At 36.8% G+C, this 18,251-nt stretch overlaps 2 protein-coding genes across 3 annotated transcripts in view; one reads left to right on the plus strand and one right to left on the minus strand.

Annotated features, from left to right (window-relative positions):
• Window positions 1–8,040, plus strand: part of LOC306860548 (rho guanine nucleotide exchange factor 25-like) — an 80,885-nt gene extending 72,845 nt beyond the window's left edge. For both annotated transcript variants that reach the window (XM_079402289.1, XM_079402290.1), the window contains 4 exons: window positions 27–207; window positions 382–599; window positions 2,426–2,593; window positions 6,093–8,040. In XM_079402289.1, the coding sequence (XP_079258415.1) occupies window positions 27–207; window positions 382–599; window positions 2,426–2,593; window positions 6,093–6,212 (687 nt within the window). In that variant the 3' untranslated portion in view covers window positions 6,213–8,040. The remainder of the gene's footprint in view (window positions 1–26; window positions 208–381; window positions 600–2,425; window positions 2,594–6,092) is intronic.
• A 2,191-nt stretch (window positions 8,041–10,231) lies between these two features.
• Window positions 10,232–11,906, minus strand: LOC306860563 (transcription factor Sp5-like; the record flags this gene model as incomplete). The annotated part of the gene is made up of 2 exons (XM_079402311.1): window positions 10,232–11,266; window positions 11,853–11,906. 2 exons carry the CDS (start codon window positions 11,904–11,906, stop codon window positions 10,232–10,234), a joined length of 1,089 nt encoding a protein of 362 aa, XP_079258437.1.
• Window positions 11,907–18,251: the final 6,345 nt, after the last annotated feature.

Here is an 18,251-nt window from a genome sequence, read left to right on the forward strand (position 1 = left end):
TGTGTTAACATGGCTTCTCGTTTCAGATAAGTTGTCTGGGTGTGGAGGCATGTGTAGATGGTGACCCGAATCGCTTTTCCCTGACGTCTCGGGGGGCTGATGGCAGCACGGTGCAATTTGTCTTGCACTCTTCATCGCAGGACATCTGTAAGGCTTGGGTCAGTGACGTGAGCCAAATACTGGAGACTCAGCGTAATTTCCTAAATGGTGAGACCTTCAAAGTTTCAGTTTTAAGAAAATAATATAAACTTCAGTCAAAGTAGCTGCCATATTTAAATGACATGAACATTAAGCTTTGAGGGATAAAAGGACAGTCAGTTCAATGTTTTTGTTTGTGTCAAATTAAAAATGGATGTCAATTTTGTTTTGTGTGTGTTTCAGCCCTGCAGTCGCCCATAGAGTACCAGAGAAAGGAGAGCAAGAGCAACAGTTTGGGCCGTAGCATGAAGCCTCCTCTTTCAGCAGCGGTTGGTCTGAGGCCCCACTCCTCTGCTTCTATCGACCGACACAAACTGCCCTGTATGCGCTCCTGTAACACATCTTTGCCCTCTCTCTACCTGCCCAGCCAGGTCCCCACTGATGACCACTTACAGCCAGAGGTAAGAGAGTTCAAGCATCTGAGGTTTGCTTGAAACTCAAGCACCCTTTTTTTTGCGGTTATCCATGCTTTTAATCAGACCTAGGCTGAATTCCAATTTTCATGCAAACTTATAAATAAGATTGGGTTTAATGCATCCCAAATCATAGTATACTTAATGGTGTACTATTTTTGAATGTTTAGTATGCATGCTTGAACAGTTTTTACGGTTCTCTTTTGGCTTTTTGATGTGTTGTTTCTGTTAACTAAAACTATTAAAAACATGTTTGTTAATTGAAATAAAGCAAAAAAAAGAAAAACAGATGAAAAACGAAAATTAGAAATATTTTCTTGGAAATAAACTGAAATACATTTAAGTTTAATTACTAACTAAAACTGACATAAAATAGCCTACAAAAAAAAAAAATATATATATATATATATTTTTTTTTTTTTTTCCGTTTTCCATGACTGTGATTAACTAAAATTTTGAATCGATTGACAGCACTAATATATATATATATATATATATATATATATATATTAGTGCTGTCAATCGATTCAAAATTTTAGTTAATCACAGTCATGGACTGTGATTAATCATGATTAATCGCAAATTTAAAATACTAGGATTTACCTAGGTACATCTGTTGAAATAAAGAAATGCATGACAAGCTAGTTAAAGGAAACAGAACCTTTCACACCTCCGCCAGATATGAGACACAATCCTTATTATTCTTTTTTTTCAGCCATTATCAGGCTTTATAATGGAAATAAAACATTTATCAAGTCACGATCGCTTCAATCCCAGTATACATTTACCCAACTATTATCAAAAGTATTTCTAAATAAATACAACAAAACATTTTCTTGCGACCTTACATGAAGTATTATGATAAAATGCATTATTAAGAAGAATTGGACCTGTTCTGCAGGTGCATTAGAGCTAATATTAGCATCATGCTACATAAAAAAATTTATGAGATTAATAATACACTCTTACTCAGAACTCACTTTAAACCACCATCGAGTGTTTGTAATAACTTTCTTTTGCGATCACATGTGTACACTTTGGGCGACCGCGGTACATTATAAAAGTAGCCCAAAAACATCGCAACCTACGGCTCTGTAATTTTTCCCGCGACTGTATTTTCAAAATAGCCCAATTGTGCTGGAAAACCGCGACCCTGGCAACACTGGCAACACTGGTTCACTGTACCATTATCACATATGAGTACATCTCTCTCTCTCTCTCTCTCTCTCTCTCTCTCTCTCTCTCTCTCTATATATATAAATTAAAACTATTTAGATAAGCTTAAAAACTAAATAGAGAAGGCATACACGAAATTACTAAAAAATAAATACACAAAAACTAACTAAAACTAAAACAGCTAATTCAAAATAGTCTTAAAAACTGTAACAGTGTGTGCAGTATATAGTAAAATAAAACTCCACAGATATAATCAAAACAATAACAATAATAATCATATAAAATCACTAAATTAAAAATATTGAAATAAATCTTTTTCAAAATATTTATTAAAAATAACTATGATAGTATGTAAATAATAGTAAAATATCACTTTACAGATAATATACAGTATAATATATAAATGCAATATAGTATACAGTATAATATTTAAATGCAAACATGAGTATGTTACTGTAGTTAGTCTTGCTGAGAAAGAATGAGCATTTCCTTAACTTTTACATCAACTTATTTTACATCTAAACTCTTTAAGTTTTCTTTGCTCATCCAGTGTCATCATCTGAGGGGACACAATCTTATGTGGTAAATGGATAACTTATTTATTGTAATTTTGTAACTTCTGTTTCTGACGTTTACAGTCAACACAAGCCCAGCGCTGTCCTGTGGACTCCAGACTGAATTCCCAGACGGTGTCTCCAACTCATGTGCAGCTGGCTTTCTCTGAAGAGCCATCATTCTCCCAGGCACCTCTAAACTGCAAGGCAGTCTTCAACGGCCTGTGTTCCTCTAGCACGCAAGCCTCACAGGTAAAGTGCATGCTATGCTAGTGTTTGGTAAGCATGCAATTTAGAAAAAGAAGCCACACTGCTCCCCCTGCTGGTGTAATGTAGACAAAAATAAAAAACATAACATGGGCTTATTTGCAGGACAGGTACCATGTCTAAAGCTCTGGTTTTATGTGATTTAATACAACTGGTTTCATTGCAAATTATATTTCTAACAAAACAGTTGGAGTAAAATAGTAGCTCATTTCAAGTCAAGTCAAGTCAAGTTGAGCTTTATTGTCATTCCGCTACATGTGGGGACATACAGTGGAATGAAATGTCGTGTCTCGCAGGACCACGGTGCTATATAAATACAGACATACAACAATGAAGTAAAACAACACTATAAACCTAAACACAAATAACCTACTGACAGATTTAACTATAAGTATACTATATATAAATATTTACCCTATACAAACTAAAAAAATAAAAGATAAAAAATACAAACTATACGAATGCTTCACATAAATACTGTACATGTGCAAAGAGAAACATTTTGAGTCAAGCAGCTGGTTGGGGAACAGTGCAGGATGATTTGTAGTGCATGAGCATGTAAACATACATATATTGCTGAGTCTTTTGTGGGATTGTGTACACGCAGCAGTGTGTGTAAATTGTCTAGTGCACAGAGGAGAGTGTGTTACTACAGGTGGTTTGTACAGGCCCACTCACCTGTGTGTAGCACACTTCGAATTGCACAAAAAAGTTCCATATAGTTTTTTCTTTGGTGTGGTAAGGTTTGGGGTGGGGGGTGGTCCATGTTTCAGGAGGTAGGGGTTTGCATGGGGTTTCAGGAGGGGGGTGGGGTGGTTTGAGTTCAGGGCTCTCACAGCCTGGGGGAAAAAGCTGTTGAACAGTCTGGCGGAGCGGGCTCTGATGCTCCGGTACCGTCTTACTGATGGTAGGAGCTGGAAGAGACTGTGTGAGGGATGGGTGGATTCCTTCACAATGCTGTTGGTTTTGCTGGAGCATTGTGTAAGGAAAATGTCCAGGATGAAGGGGAAAGGGGCACCGATGATCTTTGCAGCTGTGTTCACTGTCCGCTGGAGGGTCTTGCGGTCAGCAGCACTGCAGTTCCTGTACCAGACAGTGATGCAGCTGGTCAGCACACTCTCAATGGTGCCCCTGTAGAATGTGGTGAGGATGGGTGGAGGGAGACTTGCTTTTTTCAGCCGGCAGAGAAAATGTAGGCGCTGTTGTGCCTTTTTGGAGAGTGACATGGTGTTGGTGGTCCAGGTGAGATCCTCTGTGATGTGCACCCCCAGGAATTTAGTGCTGCTGACTCTCTCCATAGTCGAGCTGTCGATGGTCAGTGGGGGGTGGTCAACAGAGTTTCTCCTGAAGTCCATCACAACCTCCATTGTCTTCCCCACATTGAGGGACAGATTGTTAGTGCCACACCATTCAGCCAGCTGTGCCACTTCCTCTCTGTAGTGCATTTCATCGTTGTTGCTGATGAGACCTACCACTGTTGTGTCATCAGCAAACTTGATGATGTGGTTGGAGTGCAGTCGTGGGTCAGCAGTGTGAAGAGCAGCGGGCTGAGCACACAGCTTTGTGGGGCACCTGTGCTCAGTGTGGTAGCGCTCGAGGTGTTGTGGCCGAAATAGTGCAGAGTCTTGAATATTTCTTATTCATTTTACCTCATAACCTCTTTAATCATATGTATAACTGCTGTGAAGTCTCCTTTGTTGAGGTTTTCCCTATTCTGATAATATTAAAACATCCCTCTCCGTCTACAGCGGCATCTAGTCCCGAACAAGCTTTGATGACAGCTCAACAATAGTTGTGTGTGAAATAGCTGTTTATCTGCTTTACTCAGGCCTTTGAGCAACAGCACTTCACAAACAGGAAGGAGACAGGTTAACAGAAGGAAGTAACAGATCCCTATCAAACGCCTGATTGTTCTTGCAGGCTGTTGAATCAGGCTGGTGCTGGATTCAAGCGCTGTTTTGACTTCAGTTCCCCTGTGTTTTTGTTTAAAGTTAATTTTTATTGTAGTTTATCTACCATATCTAAATCTAAAATGATCTACCATCTAATTTCAATGAATGCCGTCGATGATTACATTCCTTCAGGCTATATTTATAATGTTAAGGAAAAACTGGGGTTTCTTAGGATGTGCTTATATTAGCATTTTGATTGTTATTTCTATTCTGATACTGAAGGTGAGAAATGAGTCAAGGACAGGTATACCAAGGGACACTGATCATAACTAAGATCTCTGAGGTTTATAATAAGCGTGAAAAGCTTTCAGAGTTTCTTGACAGAACCAAAAAGCAAGGCATAAGACAATAACACATATGTCTCTCATATCTAACAAGGATTCTTGATCTGACAGGAGTGTTGAACAATATGTTGTCATTTCTGAAGCTCTGTTGTGACCATTTTCAGTCATGCCTATTTTAGTCATGTCATAAACCCTGTAACAAACATATTACCCTTAATATCCTGGGCTGCTCCCGGTAATTAAGACTCTTCAGCCATTTTTAGACTAGCGCTAGGCTTGTGACAGCTCATTATTCTCTGCTTGGGGAATAGATGAGAATTTCTTTGCCATCACGCATTGCAAACCTTTATACATTCACGAATGAAGATTTCACTAGAATTGTCTGGGGAACAATTTGAATCCTATGGAAGCCTGTGAGACTTAAACAAAATTAAATAAAAGGTAAATGAGACTTAATAAATCTTACTTGCAACTTTGCAACATACCATTTTGCATTTTTTACAATTGCGAATTTGTATCTTATATTGTAATTTTATAGCACACAATTGTGGTTTCTCTTTCTCATAATTGTGGCTTATGTCACATTATGAGTTTATCTTGCAATTTCAGTTTTTCTCACAATTGCAGCTATTCCTTATAATTGTGATTTTATATCTTACACATGCAACTTCATATCTCCCAGTTGTGATTTTATATTTCGCGATGTGACACTATTTCTCATAAATCTGACTTTATACCTCACAAGTGACTATATCTTGCAGTTTTATCTTCTATCGTCACGACTTTATTTCTTGTAATTTTGTCTTTATATCTCACGTGTCTATATTTTGCAATTGCAACTTTATTTTTTGTAAACAAATTTATATCTTAAAACTGTGACTTTTTTATCTCACAGTGTGACTATATTTTACAATTACAAATTTTTCTTGTAAATGTAACTATATCTTAAAATTGCGACTTTATATCTCACAATGTGACTTTATATTTTGCAGTTACAACTTTGTATCTCATAGTTTGACTTTATATGTTACATTTGCAACTTTATTTCTCATAATTGCAACTTTGTCTTTATAACTTTATATCTCATACTTGTGACTTTATATCTTACAATATGGTTTTATTTCTTACACTTTTTTTCTCAAAAGCACAAAAAAGGCTTCCAAAGAATCTTGATGTTAATAATGTGCTGTTTAGAAAAATAAACCATCAGTGGCAAAAATAGTGTTTTTTTTCTCCATTGTGTCCCAGAGCTCAGGAGATGTTGGCCGGAGATCTTCACCGAGAGAGGGACGCATGGTTGTTCCAAGTCCCTCCTCAAGTCTTCAGCGCTCCAGTAACTTGGCCCAGCTTGATGAGGATGACCTGTGAATGGAAATGACCCTGAATCTCACATTTGCACCAGAGCATGCCACAGTCTGGACTTTATTCACGTCTGTTATCTTGTGGTATTCTTCCTAAACCTGTGACGCGAATTACCTAGTGACTTTTTAAATTGTTTTAAATTGTTTTTTTTGTCTTTTATTAAAGTTGTGTTTTGTTCAAAGGAGAATCAACCATTCCTATATTGGGAGGTCACTGGAGCAGGAACCAGAGTAAACCTTTATTTGAGGGTGTGAGGATGCATTTGGGCAAGCGTGCATGTAATGTATGAATGTGTATTTGTGTGCTAAATTCTGATGGCTTCATCCTTGCAAACATGCTGAACATTTTCCATCAGATGTGTTTTGCAAAGAACATACTGTATTATTATAAACATAAGAGGGTCCTTAGTGGGCTCACGCTGGATTTTAAAGGTTTCGCACTATTGGTGCCTCTTTACAGAAGCTGTCTTTCTATCTCCTGTCTATATTGAATGCTTTTGTGGGCTACGTAAACTCTTCTGAAGGAGCGAAGGGGAAACAGACTGTAAATGCAGCTAATTTGTATATACCGTATGTAGAAGAATGATCTGTGCATGGAGACACGGACACTTGGCTTTCTCTTGGCTAATTGGATGTTTGAATTCTCGAAAATCAATCAACTCTGTTGTAGTGGACAATGAGCGACGCCGCTCGCGGAGACTTCACAACTACAAGTGGACATAAGAGATCACACACATTGAGCATCTGGAGGAACTGCTCAAGGGTTGGACTGAAAGATGGACAGCAGTTGACATGCAGTATAAAAGCAGTTATCTGTGGTTAAATGACTCTTTTTGGCTTCTGCCGCCCCTCCTCGTGTAATGCACACTGCCTGGATTACTCTGCAGGTCTTGTCTTGCAAATTGAGGTTGCTGAATTATTAGATATTATTATTATTACATAACTTAATGAAGGCCAAAGGTAAATTGTCATGTCATTATGTGCCAAAAGCAGGTGTCAGTACCCTTTACACAAAAATTATGAAATATTAAGCCTAAAATGTAATTAAGTTCATTTATTGACCATTTGAAAACAAGCTAAAACACTTGCTTAATTTTTGGGAAAACGTTCTCATAAAAATGAGGGCAAAAGCTAAAGGTTTAAACATTTTTTGGTTATTGTGTTTTGTTTAGTTGTTTTATTGTTCTTTTTAAAGTAAAGTATTTGTTAATGACAAACCAAATCATTAGTTAGGAAGAGGATTGACATTGTTAATCGAGTCTGAAACATATAGTTTGTCATAAAATGTTAGATGTCTCACCAAAGAAGGGATGGTATGTGTATGGTGGTATTTGATATTGAAGCATGATCAAAAAGCACTTTCACTCCGTTTAGCTCATTGCACATTCTTTCCAACAGAGGGTGCCAGAGGACTTCAGCACTGTATACACAAACAATCAGTCTTTTCCACAGATCAGTTTAAAACTTCAAATTCAAAACTCTGCACCAAAGCTCATGCGCTTTACTGTCGGCATGTTTCAGATGCATTCGCATAAATATCCTTAAAATGATTGTAACAACCTTCTCCTGCCTTGACATAATATTCAAATCAGCAGAAATCAAATAATTTGACATAGCCCTGTATAAAATGAAAGCTTTCCTGTACTGTCTTTACACAAACGTGGATTTGAATCTTACATTGTTGCATGCTATTTTGAAGAACACCTCTAAAAGATTAAGGAAATGATGTAGAGAAAGAATTGGACATGATTTATGTCTATGTGACAAAACCTATCATTGTATTATATCAAATTAAACTGGTTCCTTTTGGAACACAAGAGTGTTTTGGAACACACAATGTTTCCTTTTCTGCTGTATTCACAGATGTTTGCTGTGTGATGTCTTTGAGGATGTGTATTCGTGTTAGGCGAGACCAGGGCTAGTTGTCACACTTAAATATTTCTCAGAGTAGGATTGTTTCGGAAAGTCAGTTTCTGTATAGAAAAAAAACATACAAAAAGACCCAAGATAGTTCACTGAACATGACCTATAAAAGTGCAGTTTGTCAAAGTCACAACAAAACCTGCCATTAAAGAGCTTTTTATTGGCTTATCAGCAAAATAGTCCAGTAAAACAACTATAAATTAAATTGTAATGATCATTTGTATAAAATTACAAAATGTAAAGTATATGACAACTTGCCCTAATATTATGAAAAATTATTTTGCCCTGAAAACAAAGTTAAACCTTTCAGTCAAAATTATATTCTAATTATAATCTAAAATTATAATCTTCATTAAATAATTGACCTTTTTTGTATCCCAGTGTGGTTTCATTGTGGTAGTTAGTTCCAAGAGATAATGATAATAAAAAAAAAAGATATTTTATTTTCTAAGACAAAATTCACAGAAATGATTTGGTTTTTAGACTCGTTTGACCTGGGTGTTTGAAACTAACATACAAAATCATTGCTAGAGAAAGTCAAAATTTTGACTTTTTGGATTTTTAAAAAAACCTTTAGTTATTGTGACAACTTGCCCCGTTAAGTAGGTTCTGGTGCAGCTTATTCAGAAGCAATTGGTCGGAATTAGATTTGCTTGTTGAATTTCTTCGTATTAAACTCCATCAGACACTTCATGTTGACCTACATGGATGAAAACCTTCACAGTCATTTTTGCTGTGGTCTATCTCAACTTTTTTGTAAAAAAAGATAAAGTATATGAAAAAAAAGAAAGACCAGAATCAAACAAGAAGATCGTTGAGCTTTCTGTGATCTGGCGAGGGAATCTAGTTAACACATGCAGACATTTGGTTAATTTGTGTCTGTTTAAGTCACATTCAAGGCATTCTTGAGCAGTAAAGGGTTAATTTACACACACAGATGGGGGAAGAGGGTTTGTGAGCATTCACTATCACAAAGGTGACAAATCAAAGCGACTTCTGTCACGGCCAGTGGGATATAAACAGCCGGGGGTCCATTCACAGTGAGCTCCCGTAGAGCGCTATCCTCAGTGACTGTTGTCTGTTATTTACACTGGCCATTACGAGACATGATGACTGTGAACTTGATGGGAGAAGGTTAGACCACTGTTCTCATGAATGGCCTGACTATTTACTGACAACTGTAAAATGTCTGAAGACTCTCCATTCATTTGTCTTTGCTTTAAGTGCTTCCTCGACACCTTGGAAACAATGGCCTAGAATGCTAATACATTAACATTAGAATAAATGCAAAATGCTGAGGTCTGACATGCTGTGTTAGATTTAACATTAGCCATTTGCACGGGAGCTTCACAAATCTGTTAAAATGCACTAAGTGTGCTTGACAAGGTATTAGACGCTGTGAAGGAACGAACAAAACGAAGCACGAGATTTTGATTTGCACAGTTATTTGTGTTTATTAATATTTCACATGCTGGTCTTTATAGAACTGTGCGCTATATAAACATTATATACATTTGGTTCATGTCTTGAAACTATTTAGATTTAGAGTGAAATAGATGTATAGCATTGCCATTCTCTGCAAGAAAACAAGACCTACGGTGATCTGTCAGGGAATAATGTTGGCAAATTTTGCAACTAGATCTTATGATTTTAATATAAGGCATCAATTTTCCCTAAAAACTAGAGAAATCAACAACAAAATGTAAACAAATGACATTTTCACCATGTAACAAATACTTTTGATTGTGCTGTTCAGAGAATTTATTTAGTGGAATTGAATTATCCTTAAATAAATGTGCAAGGGCAAATTTGGTCATAAGAAGTCTTTGCATCCAGAGCCATAAAAAATGACAATTTTATCAGCTCTATCACGTCTACCGTGACCTAAAGTCTCTTTAAAGTCTCAAAGATCAATTTCGGTGCAGCATTGTGTGCGTTTCCTCCAGTGTTTTCAAAACAGGCCCATGCTCCTATTGCTTTTTGGAATATACTGTATTTTTTTTTTTAACAATTTCACCTTTTCTATAAAAAATTTTAGATGACGCAAAGGGTCTCTGGTTTCATTCCTGATACTATACTGTGTTCTTTTGCATTTAGCATCCTTTATTCTCTCTTAATGTTGCTTAGCAGTGCATCAGTCCCACTTTGAGAAGGCTGACTGGACCGGCTCTTCCTGCTCTGGTGGGTCTTCACATGCTTGGAGAGGTGATCGCTCCGCATAAACCTTTTCCCACACTGCTGACAGCCAAAACGCTTCTCTCCGGTGTGTGTACGAAGATGCCTCTGTAGCTCATCTGAGCGCGTGAAGCTCTTTCCACAGAAGAGCCAGTTGCAGATGAAGGGCCGCTCGCCGGCATGCCAGCGCAGGTGTGCCTTCAGGTGAGAGGTTTTTTTGTAGACCTTGCCACAATCTGGAATGTGACAAATGTGTAGTCTTTTCTTCCCGAACTCCAGAGCAGCACCTCCGTTTCCTGTGGACTGGCAGTTGGGGCATTTGCACCTGCGACAACGGCGAGTTGAGCTCAACAGACCTTTTGTGGTTCCTTGCAGAAGAGCAGCGATTTGAGGCTGGTGGCCCAAAACCAGCTGGCGTCCCAGAGAGAAGGGGTGACTGGAGTGTGCGCTGTTACTCTGAGGGAGACTCCACCACTGCTGGCCATCCTCAACGTGTCCGCCTGGCAGGTGAGGTCTTCCTGAAGCGTTTTGAAGGAAGCTAGGAAAGTTCTGACCTACAGCGTTGTGCTGCGTATAGTACGGCGCGTTCCCCTGCGCCTGGGAGGAGAGCATCTTTACTGGAGACAGATCGAATGAGTAGGCAGACGGAGGCTCGGCTGGAGGCGTGAGGGGGAGCTCGTGGTGGTGATGGTGGTGATGATGGTGATGATGGGAATGCGCGCCCAAGGTGGGCTGCATGTGGCTGGGGAACTGCATTTTGGGCACGGTGAAGGTCATCTGGTGAGCGCTCAAGCTGGAGTTTGGGGCCACGTCATTGTTCCAGAGCTGAAACATGCTGGAAGCGGAGCCCACTGGCCCCTCATAAGGGAGCTGAGACCCCTCCTGCCAAGCCTGACTGCATGTGGTGGCCAAAAAGGAAAGGGTGTTAGGACCACTTTCTGGAGAGGAGCTGGGAGTACGATCCTAGAGGGGAGAAAACAAATCATTGTAACTAAATGAACCTTCATACGTTCATATTCGTATAAATAAGTTTGTAATATTAGTTTATTTACAGCCTTGTTTTTAGTTTTTATTATTATTTTGGATTGTTTTTAAATTAGTAAATTAATCATTCAAAAATAATAATAATTAGAATTTAACGCAGCAATTAAACTCATTTTACTAAATAATTTTTTACAGCGAATATATTGAATATAATACACAATCTTGCCAAAATGACAACTTTAAGTTACTTGCACTTTTTAATTACTTTTAATTTAATAACTGTTCTTAAACTTGTTTAAAATTTAAAAGGAAGAAATGTGACATTTTAAATGAATGTAAAGTAGACCATAGATAGACAGAAAGAAAGAAAGAAAGAAAGAAAGAAAGAAAGAAAGAAAGAAAGAAAGAAAGAAAGAAAGAAAGAAAGAAAGAAATATGCATCCAAAATAAAAGTTATGCTGCGAAAAAAATTCAACGTTGTTGATTTAATTGTGCCAAAGTATCCCTATATGTAAGCGGAAAATGTATGATAAAACAAATTTATTAAAAAACAAAAGTGCAGTACCTGTAAGAAATTGTGCAGGAAATTGTCCGCTCTGGATAAGGTTAACGCAGCCATGTGTGCACAGGAGCTTCAAGATATATCCACACCTGCGTGAAGCGCTGCGCGCAGGCACCGTGCCAAAGTCAGAGCGTGCGGGCGAGGAGGCGCGCAAAGATCCTGCACGGATTGACCCAGTTGCACAACCAGGTTAGCGGTGCATGAGTTTAGATAGTGATCATCAATAATCCCTCGATTCTCTCTTCCTACTCCTGTCCTTTATCGGTTGTAAGAGTCTTTGACCACTTCGCGCTCTTGCTCCTGGTTTTCTGGGTCCCTTTTTCAAAAGCAGCGGCTTTCAAACCAGAACTGTTCCTTTTGAAGTGCGACTGAAGGGCCTGTCGCAATAAATCCTGAGGATCATTTCAAAGGCGGTCGGATTGCATCTTCTCTTTATAGGGAAAAGATCCTCTCGACGGGGTCTCTTAAGTATGCATCAGGAGGGCCAGTGAATGGAGGAGAGATGCAGAGGGGGAATATTGGGGAGGGCATTCTTGGGGAGATTAGCAAGAGGGGTGTGTATTATAATCTTCATTTCATTCTAATTTAATTTGGCCAAATGTTAACCTGTGAGAACCCCTTTACTTTACAGGTTGTTGGTGAGAGGAGTCCAATATGAGAAAGTTTGTTTACATGTATCTGATATTTACAGGTTTAACGACTCGTTCTTTTGTCACAAATTAAAAACCTAAAAACACTTGCTTCTTACAATCAAGACTTTATAATAACTTAATTAAACCAACAAAATGTAGCTAGTCACAATAATTTCCACTCAGTTTTAAGTTTCAACTTGATTTTTTCCCATCAGTAATTACATAAAAGTGCGACGAACCACGCAAATTATAACTTTTTAAAATAACTAGTAAATAAAAAACGTGCATTTAAAAATGAATATGAAAATATATTATGCATATGAAAATGTGACATTTCTAACTGCTTAATTGGCAGTAATGTCATTTTTTTCTTTTTCTATTGTTGGTTCCTATAAGTTTGAGGAATGTAAAGTAGGCTATTTTATGTATTTTGGTTCCACTCTTGGCAGATTGATTTTTCTGTTAGTCTGTTTTTAATCTCTTCAGATGGTATAGTTGCCAATTGATCATTCTGGAAAGATGGCTTAATGATGTTTGAAGACGATCGAATAAGATTTCTTGTCCCATTAATAAAAGCGATTATACCAGGTAATCAGTAAAGGTTTCCAGCAAAACAAATGAAATAAATCTCTATGCACACTCAGTAGTTCGCACTCTGAAGTGATATTATAAATAAAGAGCTCTGCGTGACATTTTCACACTCCGGGTTCAAGTTAAGGGCGTCATCACATTTAAAGGGATTAAATGCAGAGCATCCAAAGTTCATCTAACACTTTGAGTCTTTCTCTCAAAGAATTTACATTGAAGTCGGAAAGCCATTTAACATCTTAATACATAGAAAATTCTCACTGCTTTGTGTCGCCTCTCACCTCTGGGCGCATAACAATCGACCTTTGTCTTAGCAGATGCATTGCTTTAGTCTGCTAAAATCTACCACTGTGATGGAGAAATGAGATGACACGAAGGAAACGTGCTTAACTTATACTCTACGTGTGTGTCGTCTTCAGATCGTCAAATAGGATCGAGTTGCTGTAACATTCATTTTTATTTTGAAGACTGTCTTTAAAATAAGCTAACCTAAATGATACTGAGCCCATTAGCTAATGACTGTTTATTCTGAGTTAGTGATTTCTTTCACACATTAGAAAGAAGAAAAAAACGATGTTTATTTATAGATAGATAGAGATAGATGGATAGACTTTGAAATGATTGCTGTTAAATTTCACATTTGCAAGATTTGAGTCATCATGTCTCGTTTTATAATAAGTGAGAATAGTTGACCAGTTTTGTCAAAATTGCATTATTTTGCAGGATATTTTATGCCTCATGTTATTAAAAGTCCAATTTGCATAGATTCCTCTTTCACAATAGCTGAATGAACATTTTCTGTTTGTCTGTTTATCTTAAATTTGACTGACTGCTGATTGCTGTTCATTAAAATAACAAAACAAATGAATCTATAATATTCTTAATAAACCATCAACATAGCCTACTTTGTTCAAAATTAACCTGCAAATTGTTGCTCTGTGTAAAAATCATGTTAAAGACACAAAATTTTAAGCGCAACATGATAAGCAGCACATCCCTGCACTGTATGGGGGGCAATTAAGGTGTGTAATACTAATAAAACCAAATAATAGTCAGAAAAGAGGAACAGAGGATGGAGGTAACATCAAAATTTTGGTGGCTTTACGTAGGGGAGGCTGCTTCTGTCTCCTTTTGCATGCTTTATTACAGAGCAGAAGTTGTTAATTACCCAGATTCTTATTTCCTGTCCCCTAAATCCCCCTCCTTCCCCCAGCCACCCCCACTCCTCTCACTGCCTCCCAGATGAGTGTCTTTGAAGTGCAAAGTACGCTCTCCTCACTTTGAACTGTGCAAACAATGCTCCAGTGGTTGTGCTTACCTTCCCCATGTTACCTCATTTAAATAGACCTGGATAAGGCTTACGCTGTTTTCAAGGGAAAACTCATTTCCAAAGCAAGCACAGATCCCAGCCTTCATTAGGCAGCTGTAGAGATGGCAGGCAATCAGGAGAACTGCCTTTAACAGCGGTTTCAGCTGCTGTTAGGTGGCCGCACACTATTTCCTGAGCATGATTAGTTTTCATCCATTCAGGCATAAAATGGTTAGCTCCTCCATTTATATATGGCTTGGACTGAAATTAAATTATTTAAAAGGATGCTTTGAATTGAAAAAACTAAATGCGTGGAATATAATATATGTGACCTTGGACCACAAAAGCAGTCATAAGTAGCATGGGTATATTTGTAGCAATAGCCAACAATACATTGTGTAGGTCAAAATAAATTTTTCTTTTATGCCAAAAATCATTAGGATATTAAGTAAAGACCATGTTCCATGAAGATATTTTGTACATTTTCTACCATAAATATATCAAAACTTACATTTTTGATTAGTAATATGCATTGCTAAGAACTTCATTTGGACAACTTTAAAGTTGTTTTTTGCTCCCTCAGATTCCAGATTTTCAAATAGTTGTATCTCAGCCAAATATTGTCCTATCCTAACAAACCATACATCAATGATTAATTTATTATTCAGCTTTCAGATTATGTATGAATCTCAATTAAAAAAAATTGACCCTCATGACTGGTTTTGTGGTCCAGGGGTCACATATAATGCTAATCTACTATCATTATTTAAAATATTTTATATATTATTTATATCTTCCCTATAATTTTATATATAATATATGAAGGGATATCATATAGAATATATATATATATATATATATATTTATAATGTATAAAATGTTTAATATTTACAGTTGTTTTCTTCTGTTTTCACAAATGCAAAATCCATTCATTCAAAGATCAATGTCCTCATAAAATGAGCAAAACAATGGCAGGCATGTTGTGTCAAGCTGTTTTTTAGCATGTCTGGAGGGCAGTTTAAGAGTCTCAGATCGCTAAATTGTCCCAGCTGTCTTGACCATCTGCACTCCAAACAGCCAGCCACAAGCTTTTGTACTGGCCATCTCCAAAAGCCAGTTTACAGCCCCACATGGACTAAATGACTTGAAACCCCCAACTTGACAAATGTGGCATAATGGATGAGACAGAGTGCATGTAAAAACCTGCTGCCCCCTGCATCTTTCCAGCTAAAACTCCAATCAATGCAATCAGGAACGGCACTGGTCATAATTACCGCGACAGTTTCAAGGAATGTTGAATAGTTTAGGATGCTAATGATGCTGAGATTTAGACCTGGCTTACTGATGATTTTGTATTTGATTTAATCGCCATAATCTCTCATTTAATGTTCATGTACTGTATCTTTAGAACACATGAAACTGTAATGTACATAATAAAATTGAAAGGATTCTTGAGGCATTGGAGAACCGTCTGGAGAACCTCTAGCACCTTTTGAAGGGGCCTCAAACATCCTACATTTGTATTCAAGGATATTCAAGGTTTCCGCCACAAAAAAAAGAAAAGAAAAAAAGTTGACTTTTTTTCTCACAGTTCTGAGTTATCTCTCAATTGAAAATTTGTTTCTCGCAATCTGAGAAAATAAGTCACAGTTAAGAGATATAAACATAATTTTGAGATATAAACTCAAAAAAGAATTCAGATTTTTTTTCCTTGCAATTCTGACTTCTTTCTCAGAACTTTAAGTTTCAATATTGCAAATCTGATTTTAATGCAGAGTTCACATCACTTTTCCTTTTTTTTGTTTGTTTCTGCCACAAAATAAAAAAGGTAATTGCAACTTTTTCTCAAAATTGCGAGTTTATAGCTCATAATTTGAAATTTTCTTCTCAGAATTGCGAGTTTACTGTATGTCTCGCTATTGCAAGTTATTTCACAATACTAATTAACTTTTTTATCTCACATTTTGGAGTTTATATCCCACAATTCAAATTTTGTCTCTCGCAATTCTGGGAAAATAAATCCAAACTGCAAGAAATAAACTGTGAGATTGTGAGATATAATCTTGAAATTCTGATAGACTAAGATTCTGAAAATTGCAATTTAACTATCCTGAGTTTATATCTCACAATTCTGGCTTTTAGAATTGCAAGAAAAAAAATCTCAATTGTGAGATAAAAAGTCACAATTACATTTTTTTTTTTCATAGCGGAAATGGGCTTCAATATGAATATTTTCAAGTGCCTCAAAACCTTTTAGGAACTTCCTCAATTCCCATTTCTGAAAAGGTTCCACAAATGGTGTCGGAAATATCTATTTTTTTTTTTTTATTACTTACAGTTCATTACCAACTGATCACTTCTAAAGGATAAAAGTACAAATGAAAGTTTTTGAAAATACTACAAAGAAGATTTATTGAATTGGAGTTAGGAATTAGAGATATTTTGCACTATGAAATGCTCACATAAGCCACATAAGCCAAGTGTTTTTAACACCTGTCCATTTGCATGAATGTGAGATGGAATTCCATCATTTGTGTGAGAAAATGCAAAAGCACAAAAATCTACTTGTCAGAGAAACTTTTATCATTACTGGGGGCACTTGAAGTTTGTTTGCATTTTGTTTTTCAGTACTCTTAACAACTTCAGAAGTCAGATCACAGGAGCCTGTGATCAAAGCAGCTTTCGGTTAGTTCAGGAAACACAGGAGCTATACCCCGTGCTTTGATATTCTACATCAATATTTCAATTCAACAATCGCTTGACATGTGCCTGCACTCCCTGAGACGAAAGACGAAAGGAAAGAGTGAAATGGAGGGGGTACTGGAACTGTATAAAAACGAGAGTGAAGACTTTACAGCAAGGAACAACTCCCTTCCTCAGCACCGATTTGCCTTGTCTGTCATTTAAATACACCCTGACTGCTTAATCCCACAGCAACAATGGATGGCAAAAAACAGCGCGATTCAGCTCTTTGACCCACACAAAGTCACGTGGAAAACTCTGAAAGTTGCCATCTGAGAGAAATTTGCTCAGTGTTGGAGCTTTGAAGAATACTTCAGCACTTTGAACTCTCACATATTGAAAAGACATCCTGTTTGAAGACCAGACATTCAACCTCAAGCACTCAGTTTCACTGGAAGACAGAGCATTTGATACAGACTACTGTTCAAAAGTCTGGGGTCAGTAAGATTTTTTGAAAGTAATATTTTTTTTCAGCAAATATATTAAATTGATCTAAAGACATTTACAATGTTAAAAAAAGATTGTTATTTCAAATAAAAGCTGTTCTTTTGAACTTTTCTTAGTAAATCTGGGAGAAAAAAAAGATTTTAAACAACTGTTTTATACATTGATAATAAGAAATGTTTCTTGACCACCAAATTGACATATTAAAATGATTTCTGAAGGATCATGTGACACTGAATTCTGGAGTAACGATGCTGAAAATTCAACTTTACCCTCACAGGAATTAATTGCATTTTAAAATATAGAAAACAGTTTTAAATTATAATAATATTTCAGTTTTACTATATTTTTGTACAACAAATGCAGCCTTGGAGAGCATAGGACTCTTAAAAAAGAAAACATTAAAACATTAAAAAAGCTTACTGATGCCAAAATTTTGAACATATGAAGTTTGCTTCTTATGAGAAAAGACTAAAATTATACACAAAAGTGTCCAAAAGACTGAAATCATTAATGCAAATGCTATTTTGCATTTCTCTACATTTTTTCCCAATAAAAACAACACTATTCAAATAATAATTTGAGCCAAAAATGTACATGTATTTCAGACTGTCTTAGTATTCGATTTATTTAGTTTATTATTATTATTATTATTTATTTTTAAATTTGATCTAAATTTTTCAATGT

The sequence above is a fragment of the Barbus barbus genome (assembly GCF_936440315.1).
Source record: "Barbus barbus genome assembly, chromosome: 41".
In the NCBI taxonomy this organism is placed as follows: domain Eukaryota; kingdom Metazoa; phylum Chordata; class Actinopteri; order Cypriniformes; family Cyprinidae; genus Barbus; species Barbus barbus.